Below are 18,644 nucleotides of genomic sequence, written 5' to 3' on the forward strand. Positions count from 1 at the left end.
AGGAAAAATACAGAAAATGAGAAGAAGGATATTAGACAATAGAAAACAAATATAAGTAGAAGAAGATTTGGCAAACTTATGAGAACATGAATACAAATGATTACACAGAAAATATTCAGAAGATCAAGGGTGAAAACTGGGTATCTGGAATATGGGTAACTTCTTCATAATTTATGTATTTTTAATTATTTGATGAATTGATTACTCACATCATATTATTTACCTTTATTCCAAAAGAACATACAACATCAATTTTTACCACACCAAACATGACTACAACCATCACTACCCCTTCCATAACTACCTCAACAAAAAGAATCATGACCACTAAAACAAAGCCTACACCTGTTGCTTCATCAACCGCTGCTTTAACAGAGACGGAAAAAGTAAGGTTCACCGCACCACCCTTCAAGACCATTATCAAAAAGGAAACGACAACCACCTCAATACCTACTCAAACCACATCTCAGATCACAACTTCCAGCAAGCCTAAACTAACAACAGTAGGTAAATACCACTTTTTGATATCTGCCAGATGAAGCATCACTCACAAGACACCTGTCAATGTATTCCTTATAAAAAAACCCAAGCATTCTTACAAGTTGTCTTAACATTGCAAATAGATGGGAAAGGGCATGGACAAGTGAATGTGTCTTGCCAATGGAGCAAGCATCTGACACCCCAATATCATCTTAAACCTAATATTTCTCTTCGAGGCCATACTTTACACTTTCTCCAAATTTAGGCAAATCTCTCTATGCTTCAAAATAACTTATTGAAAACTAACAAATGGCAGAATATGTGTTCCCCCTAGCCATTGTAACAATTTTTCCCCCAAAATTAATATTAAGAAAGGAAATTACACTTCAGGATGTCAGGTACTCCATACGCCAATGAGGACAGTCTCCTCTGAGGTTGTATGACAACGTGAGTTACTAGGTTAGCAACCGACACCAGAGGCTGGGATAGTGTGCAGGGGGAAGTCTACTGTAGTGGGAGGGCAGGCGTACACTCTCTCCCAGTACATGCGTCTCCCACAAAGTACTGCTGGGGTGCACATATCTGGGTTTTCTTGTGCCAGCAATCGCAGCTTCCTCCAAGGAAGTATCACAACCCACTTTAACTAGAAGCCTTACTAGCTCCCAACCATTACTAATACCTGTTCTTCCTTACTTTCCAGAGAGTGAGGGAACCCGAGCAACCACTCTGCACCACCAAGTCCCAGTAGGTGAGTAAGAGGGAGCGGAAAGATGCCCTTAGCCTAAGACACCACTTCACTTAATACAGCTTTCCCAGAGGATGTCCTTGCCCAGTCTGGAATGCCTTGGAGGGGAGACATGCACGTTCAGAGAGGCTCTTCCTCCCTCAGAGGCTCCAGGAAGAGGCAGGGGGTGCTGAATTGTCAGAGAGCACCCTTCAGGCCCAGTTCTTGCCCCATATTTTTTGGGAGGGGAGCCATCGGCCCATTTCTCCCTCTTGCCCAGTAAAACTTAGTGAGATCCAGTCCTGCCTTTCTTACCCCCTATACCCTGGGGGCTTCTGCCTGGAAATTGTCCACCTCCTTTGCCTTACCTTCTCGCCCTGCCACCCTCAATCAACTGGTGCTTTTCTCTCTGTAGTTGTGACCCACAGAAGACCAACGAAGTCACACCTTGTGGAGCATCTCATCACACAGAAGACCACCACCACCACCTCCACCAAGAGCACCTCTGTCTCAAGAGAGGCCAGCCCTGCCAGCAGCCCAGAAATCCCACTGAGAAGCATGTCTCCAAGCCCCAGCTCTTTACCTACCACCTCAGGCTCATCTGCTTCTTTCCCCTCCTCAACTTTGTCCTCGACACAGTTGAGACCATCACATCCTGGTAAGGCTCCCTCCCGCCCTTCCTGCTCCTCTGCCTGCTCCTTCCAGCTCCCACCATTCTCTCCTAAGGAGCATGTCACACACAGGCTTCAGTTTTGGTATTCATTCTCATTTCCCACTGCCCTTGCCATGGGACTCCTGGGATCCAGGGAGGTCCTGGGACTGGACGACACATGACCCTGACTGCATCCTCCTCCCTTGCCACTTCAGGGGTTTGGCTCTGGGTCACAGGCCTTTATCAGGGCACAGACATCTGTGAGAACCTGCCCTGCAATTAGCAGAGACAAGCTAACACCCTCCCTTCCCTTACAGAGGTGCTCTGAGAACATACAGCAGGGGGAAAGGAAGGAAGTGACACTGGAAACATGACTCCACTTTACACATAAGGACAATTTTGAGTAGGAAACATAACACAAGGCATGCTCTCCATGCAGTGGATGCCTAGGCTCAGGCACGCTCATGACAAGTGTGGGTCAAATGCCACCTCCTTGGCCAATGCTGACCCTGGGTGCAAAAGAATCACCAGTGGAGGGTGGACAAGAAGGTATACACTGAATTCCAGGCTAAAGCGCTCCCACATAGACCCACTGGGCTCCACATGCCTGGATTGTCTTGGTGTTAAGCAGGACAGCCTCCTTTGAGGAGGTGCCACAACATGTTTTGCCTAGAATCATTTCCAAGACTAAACCATTCTTTTCTCTCATCCCTTTCTTTGTAGCAAGGGAGCCAACCAGAGCTAAGACTCCACCTAGTAAAGTAGTAACAGGTGAGGGCTCTGGTCAGGAGAGAGCTAAGAGTCATCCAGGGCCTATGCCTCTCCCTTCAGAAGCCTTGGATCTCCCATGGATCCCTTATAGCACGGTCTGCAGCAGGCAAGTGGTAGACTACTTACGACCAGGGGAATCACACGTGGAAACAGAGATAACTCTTCCCCTCTCAACAGCTCCAGGAGGAAGGAAACGGAGACAAATTGCTAGAGGACATTCTTAAAAATATCACCAACCTGCAATTCTGAGAAGCAGCATGATGAGATGGGACATATTTGGGGTCATAGCCCCATTCATCTCTAAAAAACAGAATTAGTGGGACCTGGTCCTACCTTCCTTGCCTATTCCGTACCACAAAGACTATACCCAGAAATGCCCACATAACAATCTTCCTGTCTTACCCAGTTGCCCTCAACTGACTTGTGCTTTATCCTGACAGCCTTCACCCACAAAAAGACAACTGTGCCACACATTGTGCCGCCTCTCACCACCCAGAAGACCACCGCCGCCACCTCCACCAGCAGCACCTCCAAGACCTCTGTCTCCAGAGAGGCCAGCCCTGCTAGCAGCACAGAAGTCCCTCTGACAAGGACGTCTCCAAGTCCCAGCTCTCACTCTCCACCTCCTCCCAGCAGCCCCCTCAGCACCAGGCTGCCATCTGCCACCACTTCCACGCTCTTCTCCACAGCAGCCCCAACCACCAGCCCCAAGCCTACACCTACGACCCTAAGGCCCAAGCCCCTTTCCACAACAACGAGTGCTCCAAAAGAGTCACCTGCACCAGAGTCCTCTGCACCCTCCACAGCCAAAACCAGCCCGCTGTCATCGCCTGCTTCTTCTCCCTCCTCGACTGCGTCCTCAACATGGCTGAGTTCTTCACACCCTGGTAAGGCTCCCTCCCACCCGTCGCTCTGCTTTGCCTCACCTTTACAGCTCCCACGCTTCAATCCCTCCTTCCATACATCTTTCGTTCCATTTTCCTTCTCATCCACACTCACTGCTTGGGTGCTTGTTTCCTACTTTACCTCTGTTCCTGCTTCCTTTGGCATTGGCGATTTGGTGTGGCCTGCCTTTGGCATGGCTTGGGGCACGGGTGTCTCCCAGGGAGCCTGGCCTGCCTGCCTGCCTGCCTGCCTGCGAGGGGGCAGAAAGTACGCTGTCCCTGTTCTTGGAGGAATACGCACATCCAGAGAGGGTCCTCTTCCGTGGAGAGGCTGAGGATGCTTGCGTGTTGAAGGCACCCATTAGGTGCTGTCCTTGTTGCCCCATTTTGTGGGAGAAACTAGACGGGAGCCTGAGGTCAAGAAAGAGGCCCGCTCCTTCGTCTCAACAAGCAAGACTCAGTGAGGCAAGATGCTGCCTTTCTTGCACATGCCACGTACACGGGGATTTTGACCCCCCTCCTTTGCCTTCCTCTCTTGCCCTCATCCTCAGCTGACTTGTGCTTTATCCTGACAGCCTTCACCCACAAAAAGACAACTGTGCCACACATTGTGCCGCCTCTCACCACCCAGAAGACCACCGCCGCCACCTCCACCAGCAGCACCTCCAAGACCTCTGTCTCCAGAGAGGCCAGCCCTGCTAGCAGCACAGAAGTCCCTCTGACAAGGACGTCTCCAAGTCCCAGCTCTTTGCCTCCTCCCAGCAGCCCCCTCAGCACCAGGCTGCCATCTGCCACCACTTCCACGCTCTTCTCCACAGCAGCCCCAACCACCAGCCCCCAGCCTACACCTACGACCCTAAGGCCCAAGCCCTCTTCCCTGAGGACCATAGCTCCAAAAGTGTTGCCTGCACCAGAGTCCTCTGCACCCTCCACAGCCAAAACCAGCGCGCTGCCATCGCCTGCTGCTTCCCCCTCCTCGACTGTGTCCTCAACATGGCTGAGGTCCTCACACCCTGGTAAGGCTCCCACCTGCCTTTCACACTGCTCTGCCTCCTGTTCCCAGCTCCCATGCTTCCTTTCTTCCTATTTAGCAACGCAAGCTGCTTGGGCTGTTGTTTTAGTACTTGCTCTCCGCTCCCACTTCCTTTGGCATCAGCACTTTGGTGTGGCCTGCCATTGGTATGGCCTGGGGCACAGGTGTCTCCCAGGGAGCCTGGCCTGCCTGCCTGCCTGCCTGCCTGCGAAGGGGGCAGACAGTACGCCGTCCCTGTCCTTGGAGGAATACGCACATCCAGAGAGGGTCCTCTTCCGTGGAGACGCAGAGGGTGCTTGCGTGTTGAAGGCACCCATTAGGCGCTGTCCTTTTCTGCCCTTTTTGAGGAGAAGCCAGATGGGAGCCTGAGGGCAGGAACCAGAATTCCACTCCTCTGTCTTGACAAACGTGACTCAGTGCAACAGAGAGCTGCCTTTCTTGCACGTGCCACGTACACGGGGATTCTGCCCCTCTCCGTTGCCCTCCCCTCTTGCCCTCATCCTCAGCTGACTTGTGCTTTATCCTGACAGCCTTCACCCACAAAAAGACAACTGTGCCACACATTGTGCCGCCTCTCACCACCCAGAAGACCACCGCCGCCACCTCCACCAGCAGCACCTCCAAGACCTCTGTCTCCAGAGAGGCCAGCCCTGCTAGCAGCACAGAAGTCCCTCTGACAAGGACGTCTCCAAGTCCCAGCTCTCACTCTCCACCTCCTCCCAGCAGCCCCCTCAGCACCAGGCTGCCATCTGCCACCACTTCCACGCTCTTCTCCACAGCAGCCCCAACCACCAGCCCCAAGCCTACACCTACGACCCTAAGGCCCAAGCCCCTTTCCACAACAACGAGTGCTCCAAAAGAGTCACCTGCACCAGAGTCCTCTGCACCCTCCACAGCCAAAACCAGCCCGCTGTCATCGCCTGCTTCTTCTCCCTCCTCGACTGCGTCCTCAACATGGCTGAGTTCTTCACACCCTGGTAAGGCTCCCTCCCACCCGTCGCTCTGCTTTGCCTCACCTTTACAGCTCCCACGCTTCAATCCCTCCTTCCATACATCTTTCGTTCCATTTTCCTTCTCATCCACACTCACTGCTTGGGTGCTTGTTTCCTACTTTACCTCTGTTCCTGCTTCCTTTGGCATTGGCGATTTGGTGTGGCCTGCCTTTGGCATGGCTTGGGGCACAGGTGTCTCCCAGGGAGCCTGGCCTGCCTGCCTGCCTGCCTGCCTGCGAGGGGGCAGAAAGTACGCTGTCCCTGTTCTTGGAGGAATACGCACATCCAGAGAGGGTCCTCTTCCGTGGAGAGGCTGAGGATGCTTGCGTGTTGAAGGCACCCATTAGGTGCTGTCCTTGTTGCCCCATTTTGTGGGAGAAACTAGACGGGAGCCTGAGGTCAAGAAAGAGGCCCGCTCCTTCATATCAACAAGCAAGACTCAGTGAGGCAAGATGCTGCCTTTCTTGCACATGCCACGTACACGGGGATTTTGACCCCCCTCCTTTGCCTTCCTCTCTTGCCCTCATCCTCAGCTGACTTGTGCTTTATCCTGGCAGCCTTCACCCACAAAAAGACAACTGTGCCACACATTGTGCCGCCTCTCACCACCCAGAAGACCACCGCCGCCACCTCCACCAGCAGCACCTCCAAGACCTCTGTCTCCAGAGAGGCCAGCCCTGCTAGCAGCACAGAAGTCCCTCTGACAAGGACGTCTCCAAGTCCCAGCTCTTTGCCTCCTCCCAGCAGCCCCCTCAGCACCAGGCTGCCATCTGCCACCACTTCCATGCTCTTCTCCACAGCAGCCCCAACCACCAGCCCCCAGCCTACACCTACGACCCTAAGGCCCAAGCCCTCTTCCCTGAGGACCATAGCTCCAAAAGTGTTGCCTGCACCAGAGTCCTCTGCACCCTCCACAGCCAAAACCAGCGCGCTGCCATCGCCTGCTGCTTCCCCCTCCTCGACTGTGTCCTCAACATGGCTGAGGTCCTCACACCCTGGTAAGGCTCCCACCTGCCTTTCACACTGCTCTGCCTCCTGTTCCCAGCTCCCATGCTTCCTTTCTTCCTATTTAGCAACGCAAGCTGCTTGGGCTGTTGTTTTAGTACTTGCTCTCCGCTCCCACTTCCTTTGGCATCAGTACTTTGGTGTGGCCTGCCATTGGTATGGCCTGGGGCACAGGTGTCTCCCAGGGAGCCTGGCCTGCCTGCCTGCCTGCCTGCCTGCGAAGGGGGCAGACAGTACGCCGTCCCTGTCCTTGGAGGAATACGCACATCCAGAGAGGGTCCTCTTCCGTGGAGACGCAGAGGGTGCTTGCGTGTTGAAGGCACCCATTAGGCGCTGTCCTTTTCTGCCCTTTTTGAGGAGAAGCCAGATGGGAGCCTGAGGGCAGGAACCAGAATTCCACTCCTCTGTCTTGACAAACGTGACTCAGTGCAACAGAGAGCTGCCTTTCTTGCACGTGCCACGTACACGGGGATTCTGCCCCTCTCCGTTGCCCTCCCCTCTTGCCCTCATCCTCAGCTGACTTGTGCTTTATCCTGACAGCCTTCACCCACAAAAAGACAACTGTGCCACACATTGTGCCGCCTCTCACCACCCAGAAGACCACCGCCGCCACCTCCACCAGCAGCACCTCCAAGACCTCTGTCTCCAGAGAGGCCAGCCCTGCTAGCAGCACAGAAGTCCCTCTGACAAGGACGTCTCCAAGTCCCAGCTCTCACTCTCCACCTCCTCCCAGCAGCCCCCTCAGCACCAGGCTGCCATCTGCCACCACTTCCACGCTCTTCTCCACAGCAGCCCCAACCACCAGCCCCAAGCCTACACCTACGACCCTAAGGCCCAAGCCCCTTTCCACAACAACGAGTGCTCCAAAAGAGTCACCTGCACCAGAGTCCTCTGCACCCTCCACAGCCAAAACCAGCCCGCTGTCATCGCCTGCTTCTTCTCCCTCCTCGACTGCGTCCTCAACATGGCTGAGTTCTTCACACCCTGGTAAGGCTCCCTCCCACCCGTCGCTCTGCTTTGCCTCACCTTTACGGCTCCCACGCTTCAATCCCTCCTTCCATACATCTTTCGTTCCATTTTCCTTCTCATCCACACTCACTGCTTGGGTGCTTGTTTCCTACTTTACCTCTGTTCCTGCTTCCTTTGGCATTGGCGATTTGGTGTGGCCTGCCTTTGGCATGGCTTGGGGCACGGGTGTCTCCCAGGGAGCCTGGCCTGCCTGCCTGCCTGCCTGCCTGCGAAGGGGGCAGACAGTACGCCGTCCCTGTCCTTGGAGGAATACGCACATCCAGAGAGGGTCCTCTTCCGTGGAGACGCAGAGGGTGCTTGCGTGTTGAAGGCACCCATTAGGTGCTGTCCTTGTTGCCCCATTTTGTGGGAGAAACTAGACGGGAGCCTGAGGTCAAGAAAGAGGCCCGCTCCTTCGTCTCAACAAGCAAGACTCAGTGAGGCAAGATGCTGCCTTTCTTGCACATGCCACGTACACGGGGATTTTGACCCCCCTCCTTTGCCTTCCTCTCTTGCCCTCATCCTCAGCTGACTTGTGCTTTATCCTGACAGCCTTCACCCACAAAAAGACAACTGTGCCACACATTGTGCCGCCTCTCACCACCCAGAAGACCACCGCCGCCACCTCCACCAGCAGCACCTCCAAGACCTCTGTCTCCAGAGAGGCCAGCCCTGCTAGCAGCACAGAAGTCCCTCTGACAAGGACGTCTCCAAGTCCCAGCTCTTTGCCTCCTCCCAGCAGCCCCCTCAGCACCAGGCTGCCATCTGCCACCACTTCCACGCTCTTCTCCACAGCAGCCCCAACCACCAGCCCCCAGCCTACACCTACGACCCTAAGGCCCAAGCCCTCTTCCCTGAGGACCATAGCTCCAAAAGTGTTGCCTGCACCAGAGTCCTCTGCACCCTCCACAGCCAAAACCAGCGCGCTGCCATCGCCTGCTGCTTCCCCCTCCTCGACTGTGTCCTCAACATGGCTGAGGTCCTCACACCCTGGTAAGGCTCCCACCTGCCTTTCACACTGCTCTGCCTCCTGTTCCCAGCTCCCATGCTTCCTTTCTTCCTATTTAGCAACGCAAGCTGCTTGGGCTGTTGTTTTAGTACTTGCTCTCCGCTCCCACTTCCTTTGGCATCAGCACTTTGGTGTGGCCTGCCATTGGTATGGCCTGGGGCACAGGTGTCTCCCAGGGAGCCTGGCCTGCCTGCCTGCCTGCCTGCGAAGGGGGCAGACAGTACGCCGTCCCTGTCCTTGGAGGAATACGCACATCCAGAGAGGGTCCTCTTCCGTGGAGACGCAGAGGGTGCTTGCGTGTTGAAGGCACCCATTAGGCGCTGTCCTTTTCTGCCCTTTTTGAGGAGAAGCCAGATGGGAGCCTGAGGGCAGGAACCAGAATTCCACTCCTCTGTCTTGACAAACGTGACTCAGTGCAACAGAGAGCTGCCTTTCTTGCACGTGCCACGTACACGGGGATTCTGCCCCTCTCCGTTGCCCTCCCCTCTTGCCCTCATCCTCAGCTGACTTGTGCTTTATCCTGACAGCCTTCACCCACAAAAAGACAACTGTGCCACACATTGTGCCGCCTCTCACCACCCAGAAGACCACCGCCGCCACCTCCACCAGCAGCACCTCCAAGACCTCTGTCTCCAGAGAGGCCAGCCCTGCTAGCAGCACAGAAGTCCCTCTGACAAGGACGTCTCCAAGTCCCAGCTCTCACTCTCCACCTCCTCCCAGCAGCCCCCTCAGCACCAGGCTGCCATCTGCCACCACTTCCACGCTCTTCTCCACAGCAGCCCCAACCACCAGCCCCAAGCCTACACCTACGACCCTAAGGCCCAAGCCCCTTTCCACAACAACGAGTGCTCCAAAAGAGTCACCTGCACCAGAGTCCTCTGCACCCTCCACAGCCAAAACCAGCCCGCTGTCATCGCCTGCTTCTTCTCCCTCCTCGACTGCGTCCTCAACATGGCTGAGTTCTTCACACCCTGGTAAGGCTCCCTCCCACCCGTCGCTCTGCTTTGCCTCACCTTTACAGCTCCCACGCTTCAATCCCTCCTTCCATACATCTTTCGTTCCATTTTCCTTCTCATCCACACTCACTGCTTGGGTGCTTGTTTCCTACTTTACCTCTGTTCCTGCTTCCTTTGGCATTGGCGATTTGGTGTGGCCTGCCTTTGGCATGGCTTGGGGCACAGGTGTCTCCCAGGGAGCCTGGCCTGCCTGCCTGCCTGCCTGCCTGCGAGGGGGCAGAAAGTACGCTGTCCCTGTTCTTGGAGGAATACGCACATCCAGAGAGGGTCCTCTTCCGTGGAGAGGCTGAGGATGCTTGCGTGTTGAAGGCACCCATTAGGTGCTGTCCTTGTTGCCCCATTTTGTGGGAGAAACTAGACGGGAGCCTGAGGTCAAGAAAGAGGCCCGCTCCTTCATATCAACAAGCAAGACTCAGTGAGGCAAGATGCTGCCTTTCTTGCACATGCCACGTACACGGGGATTTTGACCCCCCTCCTTTGCCTTCCTCTCTTGCCCTCATCCTCAGCTGACTTGTGCTTTATCCTGGCAGCCTTCACCCACAAAAAGACAACTGTGCCACACATTGTGCCGCCTCTCACCACCCAGAAGACCACCGCCGCCACCTCCACCAGCAGCACCTCCAAGACCTCTGTCTCCAGAGAGGCCAGCCCTGCTAGCAGCACAGAAGTCCCTCTGACAAGGACGTCTCCAAGTCCCAGCTCTTTGCCTCCTCCCAGCAGCCCCCTCAGCACCAGGCTGCCATCTGCCACCACTTCCATGCTCTTCTCCACAGCAGCCCCAACCACCAGCCCCCAGCCTACACCTACGACCCTAAGGCCCAAGCCCTCTTCCCTGAGGACCATAGCTCCAAAAGTGTTGCCTGCACCAGAGTCCTCTGCACCCTCCACAGCCAAAACCAGCGCGCTGCCATCGCCTGCTGCTTCCCCCTCCTCGACTGTGTCCTCAACATGGCTGAGGTCCTCACACCCTGGTAAGGCTCCCACCTGCCTTTCACACTGCTCTGCCTCCTGTTCCCAGCTCCCATGCTTCCTTTCTTCCTATTTAGCAACGCAAGCTGCTTGGGCTGTTGTTTTAGTACTTGCTCTCCGCTCCCACTTCCTTTGGCATCAGTACTTTGGTGTGGCCTGCCATTGGTATGGCCTGGGGCACAGGTGTCTCCCAGGGAGCCTGGCCTGCCTGCCTGCCTGCCTGCCTGCGAAGGGGGCAGACAGTACGCCGTCCCTGTCCTTGGAGGAATACGCACATCCAGAGAGGGTCCTCTTCCGTGGAGACGCAGAGGGTGCTTGCGTGTTGAAGGCACCCATTAGGCGCTGTCCTTTTCTGCCCTTTTTGAGGAGAAGCCAGATGGGAGCCTGAGGGCAGGAACCAGAATTCCACTCCTCTGTCTTGACAAACGTGACTCAGTGCAACAGAGAGCTGCCTTTCTTGCACGTGCCACGTACACGGGGATTCTGCCCCTCTCCGTTGCCCTCCCCTCTTGCCCTCATCCTCAGCTGACTTGTGCTTTATCCTGACAGCCTTCACCCACAAAAAGACAACTGTGCCACACATTGTGCCGCCTCTCACCACCCAGAAGACCACCGCCGCCACCTCCACCAGCAGCACCTCCAAGACCTCTGTCTCCAGAGAGGCCAGCCCTGCTAGCAGCACAGAAGTCCCTCTGACAAGGACGTCTCCAAGTCCCAGCTCTCACTCTCCACCTCCTCCCAGCAGCCCCCTCAGCACCAGGCTGCCATCTGCCACCACTTCCACGCTCTTCTCCACAGCAGCCCCAACCACCAGCCCCAAGCCTACACCTACGACCCTAAGGCCCAAGCCCCTTTCCACAACAACGAGTGCTCCAAAAGAGTCACCTGCACCAGAGTCCTCTGCACCCTCCACAGCCAAAACCAGCCCGCTGTCATCGCCTGCTTCTTCTCCCTCCTCGACTGCGTCCTCAACATGGCTGAGTTCTTCACACCCTGGTAAGGCTCCCTCCCACCCGTCGCTCTGCTTTGCCTCACCTTTACGGCTCCCACGCTTCAATCCCTCCTTCCATACATCTTTCGTTCCATTTTCCTTCTCATCCACACTCACTGCTTGGGTGCTTGTTTCCTACTTTACCTCTGTTCCTGCTTCCTTTGGCATTGGCGATTTGGTGTGGCCTGCCTTTGGCATGGCTTGGGGCACGGGTGTCTCCCAGGGAGCCTGGCCTGCCTGCCTGCCTGCCTGCCTGCGAGGGGGCAGAAAGTACGCTGTCCCTGTTCTTGGAGGAATACGCACATCCAGAGAGGGTCCTCTTCCGTGGAGAGGCTGAGGATGCTTGCGTGTTGAAGGCACCCATTAGGTGCTGTCCTTGTTGCCCCATTTTGTGGGAGAAACTAGACGGGAGCCTGAGGTCAAGAAAGAGGAACGCTCCTTCATATCAACAAGCAAGACTCAGTGAGGCAAGATGCTGCCTTTCTTGCACATGCCACGTACACGGGGATTTTGACCCCCCTCCTTTGCCTTCCTCTCTTGCCCTCATCCTCAGCTGACTTGTGCTTTATCCTGACAGCCTTCACCCACAAAAAGACAACTGTGCCACACATTGTGCCGCCTCTCACCACCCAGAAGACCACCGCCGCCACCTCCACCAGCAGCACCTCCAAGACCTCTGTCTCCAGAGAGGCCAGCCCTGCTAGCAGCACAGAAGTCCCTCTGACAAGGACGTCTCCAAGTCCCAGCTCTTTGCCTCCTCCCAGCAGCCCCCTCAGCACCAGGCTGCCATCTGCCACCACTTCCACGCTCTTCTCCACAGCAGCCCCAACCACCAGCCCCCAGCCTACACCTACGACCCTAAGGCCCAAGCCCTCTTCCCTGAGGACCATAGCTCCAAAAGTGTTGCCTGCACCAGAGTCCTCTGCACCCTCCACAGCCAAAACCAGCGCGCTGCCATCGCCTGCTGCTTCCCCCTCCTCGACTGTGTCCTCAACATGGCTGAGGTCCTCACACCCTGGTAAGGCTCCCACCTGCCTTTCACACTGCTCTGCCTCCTGTTCCCAGCTCCCATGCTTCCTTTCTTCCTATTTAGCAACGCAAGCTGCTTGGGCTGTTGTTTTAGTACTTGCTCTCCGCTCCCACTTCCTTTGGCATCAGTACTTTGGTGTGGCCTGCCATTGGTATGGCCTGGGGCACAGGTGTCTCCCAGGGAGCCTGGCCTGCCTGCCTGCCTGCCTGCCTGCGAAGGGGGCAGACAGTACGCCGTCCCTGTCCTTGGAGGAATACGCACATCCAGAGAGGGTCCTCTTCCGTGGAGACGCAGAGGGTGCTTGCGTGTTGAAGGCACCCATTAGGCGCTGTCCTTTTCTGCCCTTTTTGAGGAGAAGCCAGATGGGAGCCTGAGGGCAGGAACCAGAATTCCACTCCTCTGTCTTGACAAACGTGACTCAGTGCAACAGAGAGCTGCCTTTCTTGCACGTGCCACGTACACGGGGATTCTGCCCCTCTCCGTTGCCCTCCCCTCTTGCCCTCATCCTCAGCTGACTTGTGCTTTATCCTGACAGCCTTCACCCACAAAAAGACAACTGTGCCACACATTGTGCCGCCTCTCACCACCCAGAAGACCACCGCCGCCACCTCCACCAGCAGCACCTCCAAGACCTCTGTCTCCAGAGAGGCCAGCCCTGCTAGCAGCACAGAAGTCCCTCTGACAAGGACGTCTCCAAGTCCCAGCTCTCACTCTCCACCTCCTCCCAGCAGCCCCCTCAGCACCAGGCTGCCATCTGCCACCACTTCCACGCTCTTCTCCACAGCAGCCCCAACCACCAGCCCCAAGCCTACACCTACGACCCTAAGGCCCAAGCCCCTTTCCACAACAACGAGTGCTCCAAAAGAGTCACCTGCACCAGAGTCCTCTGCACCCTCCACAGCCAAAACCAGCCCGCTGTCATCGCCTGCTTCTTCTCCCTCCTCGACTGCGTCCTCAACATGGCTGAGTTCTTCACACCCTGGTAAGGCTCCCTCCCACCCGTCGCTCTGCTTTGCCTCACCTTTACAGCTCCCACGCTTCAATCCCTCCTTCCATACATCTTTCGTTCCATTTTCCTTCTCATCCACACTCACTGCTTGGGTGCTTGTTTCCTACTTTACCTCTGTTCCTGCTTCCTTTGGCATTGGCGATTTGGTGTGGCCTGCCTTTGGCATGGCTTGGGGCACGGGTGTCTCCCAGGGAGCCTGGCCTGCCTGCCTGCCTGCCTGCCTGCGAGGGGGCAGAAAGTACGCTGTCCCTGTCCTTGGAGGAATACGCACATCCAGAGAGGGTCCTCTTCCGTGGAGAGGCTGAGGATGCTTGCGTGTTGAAGGCACCCATTAGGTGCTGTCCTTGTTGCCCCATTTTGTGGGAGAAACTAGACGGGAGCCTGAGGTCAAGAAAGAGGAACGCTCCTTCGTCTCAACAAGCAAGACTCAGTGAGGCAAGATGCTGCCTTTCTTGCACATGCCACGTACACGGGGATTTTGACCCCCCTCCTTTGCCTTCCTCTCTTGCCCTCATCCTCAGCTGACTTGTGCTTTATCCTGACAGCCTTCACCCACAAAAAGACAACTGTGCCACACATTGTGCCGCCTCTCACCACCCAGAAGACCACCGCCGCCACCTCCACCAGCAGCACCTCCAAGACCTCTGTCTCCAGAGAGGCCAGCCCTGCTAGCAGCACAGAAGTCCCTCTGACAAGGACGTCTCCAAGTCCCAGCTCTTTGCCTCCTCCCAGCAGCCCCCTCAGCACCAGGCTGCCATCTGCCACCACTTCCACGCTCTTCTCCACAGCAGCCCCAACCACCAGCCCCAAGCCTACACCTACGACCCTAAGGCCCAAGCCCTCTTCCCTGAGGACCATAGCTCCAAAAGTGTTGCCTGCACCAGAGTCCTCTGCACCCTCCACAGCCAAAACCAGCGCGCTGCCATCGCCTGCTGCTTCCCCCTCCTCGACTGTGTCCTCAACATGGCTGAGGTCTTCACACCCTGGTAAGGCTCCCACCTGCCTTTCACACTGCTCTGCCTCCTGTTCCCAGCTCCCATGCTTCCTTTCTTCCTATTTAGCAACGCAAGCTGCTTGGGCTGTTGTTTTAGTACTTGCTCTCCGCTCCCACTTCCTTTGGCATCAGCACTTTGGTGTGGCCTGCCATTGGTATGGCCTGGGGCACAGGTGTCTCCCAGGGAGCCTGGCCTGCCTGCCTGCCTGCCTGCCTGCGAAGGGGGCAGACAGTACGCCGTCCCTGTCCTTGGAGGAATACGCACATCCAGAGAGGGTCCTCTTCTGTGGAGACGCAGAGGTTGCTTGCGTGTTGAAGGCACCCATTAGGCGCTGTCCTTTTCTGCCCTTTTTGAGGAGAAGCCAGATGGGAGCCTGAGGGCAGGAACCAGAATTCCACTCCTCTGTCTCGACAAACGTGACTCAGTGCAACAGAGAGCTGCCTTTCTTGCACGTGCCACGTACACGGGGATTCTGCCCCTCTCCGTTACCCTCCCCTCTTGCCCTCATCCTCAGCTGACTTGTGCTTTATCCTGACAGCCTTCACCCACAAAAAGACAACTGTGCCACACATTGTGCCGCCTCTCACCACCCAGAAGACCACCGCCGCCACCTCCACCAGCAGCACCTCCAAGACCTCTGTCTCCAGAGAGGCCAGCCCTGCTAGCAGCACAGAAGTCCCTCTGACAAGGACGTCTCCAAGTCCCAGCTCTCACTCTCCACCTCCTCCCAGCAGCCCCCTCAGCACCAGGCTGCCATCTGCCACCACTTCCACGCTCTTCTCCACAGCAGCCCCAACCACCAGCCCCAAGCCTACACCTACGACCCTAAGGCCCAAGCCCCTTTCCACAACAACGAGTGCTCCAAAAGAGTCACCTGCACCAGAGTCCTCTGCACCCTCCACAGCCAAAACCAGCCCGCTGTCATCGCCTGCTTCTTCTCCCTCCTCGACTGCGTCCTCAACATGGCTGAGTTCTTCACACCCTGGTAAGGCTCCCTCCCACCCGTCGCTCTGCTTTGCCTCACCTTTACAGCTCCCACGCTTCAATCCCTCCTTCCATACATCTTTCGTTCCATTTTCCTTCTCATCCACACTCACTGCTTGGGTGCTTGTTTCCTACTTTACCTCTGTTCCTGCTTCCTTTGGCATTGGCGATTTGGTGTGGCCTGCCTTTGGCATGGCTTGGGGCACGGGTGTCTCCCAGGGAGCCTGGCCTGCCTGCCTGCCTGCCTGCCTGCCTGCGAGGGGGCAGAAAGTACGCTGTCCCTGTCCTTGGAGGAATACGCACATCCAGAGAGGGTCCTCTTCCGTGGAGAGGCTGAGGATGCTTGCGTGTTGAAGGCACCCATTAGGTGCTGTCCTTGTTGCCCCATTTTGTGGGAGAAACTAGACGGGAGCCTGAGGTCAAGAAAGAGGCCCGCTCCTTCGTCTCAACAAGCAAGACTCAGTGAGGCAAGATGCTGCCTTTCTTGCACATGCCACGTACACGGGGATTTTGACCCCCCTCCTTTGCCTTCCTCTCTTGCCCTCATCCTCAACTGACTTGTGCTTTATCCTGACAGCCTTCACCCACAAAAAGACAACTGTGCCACACATTGTGCCACCTCTCACCACCCAGAAGACCACCGCCGCCACCTCCACCAGCAGCACCTCCAAGACCTCTGTCTCCAGAGAGGCCAGCCCTGCTAGCAGCACAGAAGTCCCTCTGACAAGGACGTCTCCAAGTCCCAGCTCTCACTCTCCACCTCCTCCCAGCAGCCCCCTCAGCACCAGGCTGCCATCTGCTACCACCTCCACATTCTCTTCTCTTTTGGCTCCAACCGCCAGCACAGTGCCTACATCTGTGCCCCTTGCTACTTCCACATTTAAGTCTGCTGAGAGTACTACGAATTTTTCGTCCCAAAACACCACATTTACTCCACGTGGCAAAACATCTTCCTTATTAGTTCCTTCCACCATCTCTGCCAAGTCCACTCCAGTTTTGATCCCAACTGTTTTATCTACAACAACTATCGTTGCTCCCGGTGTTATTACCTCTGCTTCTACAGAGTCAGTTGAAAGGACTTCTTTGCGAACAACAACATTAACCACTACCCGCACTACATCATCTCCTCCTTTCACCTCTGGACTTTCAACATCATTTTCTTCTGTTGTACCATTAACAGTGCAACAAGGTAAAGTATATTCATATAATTTCCTATATTGTGTTTTTTGTTTTAGCACATACATCTTTTCTTTCATCAGTATATGAATTCTTCCATATTCTTTGTTCATGAAACCATTTGTATCCATTAGCTCCCTATTTTCTTTTTGTCATTTCTGCAGTTGTTTTTTGTAGAGTTTGAGGTCTTTCATTTCATAAAAACAGGTTCCCTGCTATATACATTAGAAAGTGTGAGTTAAGGAGGCTGACAAAATGCATATCAGGAGAGTCAGTGTTGCAGGTTGTGGTTTTTTTAATCTCAAAATTGAGTTAGGCAGTGTAAGAAAAATAGCCTGTCCAAATAAAAGGTATCTCTTGAATTACCCTCAAGTCCTCCAGTTCTCTCTCATAGGCTCTTTGTGCACACTTGAGCATTTTTGGTATCTCTTCTGCAGGATACTGTTTTCTCAGTTTTGAAGGTACAGTGATTTTTTTTTTTCTCTTGTGCATCATTAAAATCTAGTATGCTTGGACTGAAGGAATAATACCATATTCTACAATTTCTGCACAATTTCATGTAAAGGGAGGCACACACGCAACATCCTCTCTTCTGGTTTTAAATGGTCCTGTCCTACTTTAGGATCTACAGTCCAGGAGTCAGGAACGCTGGTGTGGATGCACATGAAATATCTATACATTTTTAACTGTATTGTGTATAGGTAGCAGAGGCCTAGTTTCTAGTCCTACTTGGAAACAGTGAGGCAGACAGGTTTTATTCAACGCTTCCAAGGATATCGATTAACCCTTCTAAGAACGAACCAGAATAACATATACACTGTTCAATGTGTGAAAAGAAGGTAGGTTTCTTGCATGGTTCTTTCCTGTACGTTTATTTGCTTTAACCACTGTTTGAGAACCCAGAGAAGAGCTAACATCTCTATTTCAGCTAGTTTGCATTCTTCTGGAAGAGTTCAACATACAGAGGAGAAGCTATCTTGAAAGTGTACTTTAGCCATATCATACTGCTTTTTTCCTATTGCCTCCTCCACTGTCATATATCAATTTCACTGTTCTCCTTTTCTGTGTGTTTAATTCCTAAAGCAAGTGCAGCCTTACCTCCAACAAATTACAGCCTTCAGTTACCTTATTTATATCAAGAATTAGGAGCAATATGCAGCATCCTAATAAGGCCTGCCCTTTTCTATCCTGCTTAGTAATGAGATTGTAAGTATTTGCATCTTTATCTTGGAAGCACATATTCAAAATTTTTCCACAGATCTATATGCTAGTTCCTTAGTTGTTGTGAATCTTCACACAAAGTCCTCCATTCCATCGTTACAATCAGATCAGCTGAACCAGAAACTTATCTCTAACAGCAACAAAGTGGAACACCATGCTTAAGTCATTCAAGATATCACCTACTAAGTGTTACTCCAGAAGAGTAATTTACACAAAGGGTCCCAAATAGTCAGCTAAGGAAACTGTATTTGTAGTTTACTACTACTCTCAAACAGTGATGTGAGAATCAATACATAAACAGGTATAGTCACCTGTAGCAGAACCTCTCATCGCTGTTTTCATCGTTAACCTTGTCAGCAGAGTGCAGCTTGCACACGTCAGTCAGCTCAGCCACAAGGCATGGCAGAATTATTTACTTGCAGAGCAAGGGACTGAATGCAGTTTGTCCTTCCTCCCACTGTTACACAAGTAACATGGTAGCAAAGAGGCTGGTTTCATTGTTCTTTAGCAGAAAGGAGGCTCAAATTGACTGACTGCACAAGCATCGGGAAATGACAGTTTGACCCAAGGAGACTGGATTCTTTCTCTTGCCCCACTCCCTTTGATCTTGCTTTCCCTGCATCTTTGTAATTTTCACCTCCCAAAATGGGAATCCAAGTAGGAACTCTCATAAGCAGAAGAATTTTCCCCAGTGT

General features: G+C 54.2%; 1 protein-coding gene across 1 annotated transcript in view; it reads left to right on the forward strand.

The window, feature by feature from the left end:
• MUC6 (mucin 6, oligomeric mucus/gel-forming) overlaps positions 1-18,644 on the forward strand; it is a 59,611-nt gene that overhangs the window by 37,651 nt on the left and 3,316 nt on the right. Inside the window, exons 29-38 of the mRNA XM_054826478.1 lie at positions 1,181-1,228; positions 1,620-1,862; positions 2,580-2,627; positions 3,068-3,385; positions 3,434-3,514; positions 5,075-5,521; positions 7,082-7,528; positions 9,086-9,532; positions 11,093-11,539; positions 16,130-16,741. Coding sequence (XP_054682453.1) covers positions 1,181-1,228; positions 1,620-1,862; positions 2,580-2,627; positions 3,068-3,385; positions 3,434-3,514; positions 5,075-5,521; positions 7,082-7,528; positions 9,086-9,532; positions 11,093-11,539; positions 16,130-16,741 — 3,138 coding nt within the window. The remainder of the gene's footprint in view (positions 1-1,180; positions 1,229-1,619; positions 1,863-2,579; positions 2,628-3,067; positions 3,386-3,433; positions 3,515-5,074; positions 5,522-7,081; positions 7,529-9,085; positions 9,533-11,092; positions 11,540-16,129; positions 16,742-18,644) is intronic.

This window comes from Grus americana, chromosome 5 (genome assembly GCF_028858705.1).
Source record: "Grus americana isolate bGruAme1 chromosome 5, bGruAme1.mat, whole genome shotgun sequence".
NCBI lineage: Eukaryota > Metazoa > Chordata > Aves > Gruiformes > Gruidae > Grus > Grus americana.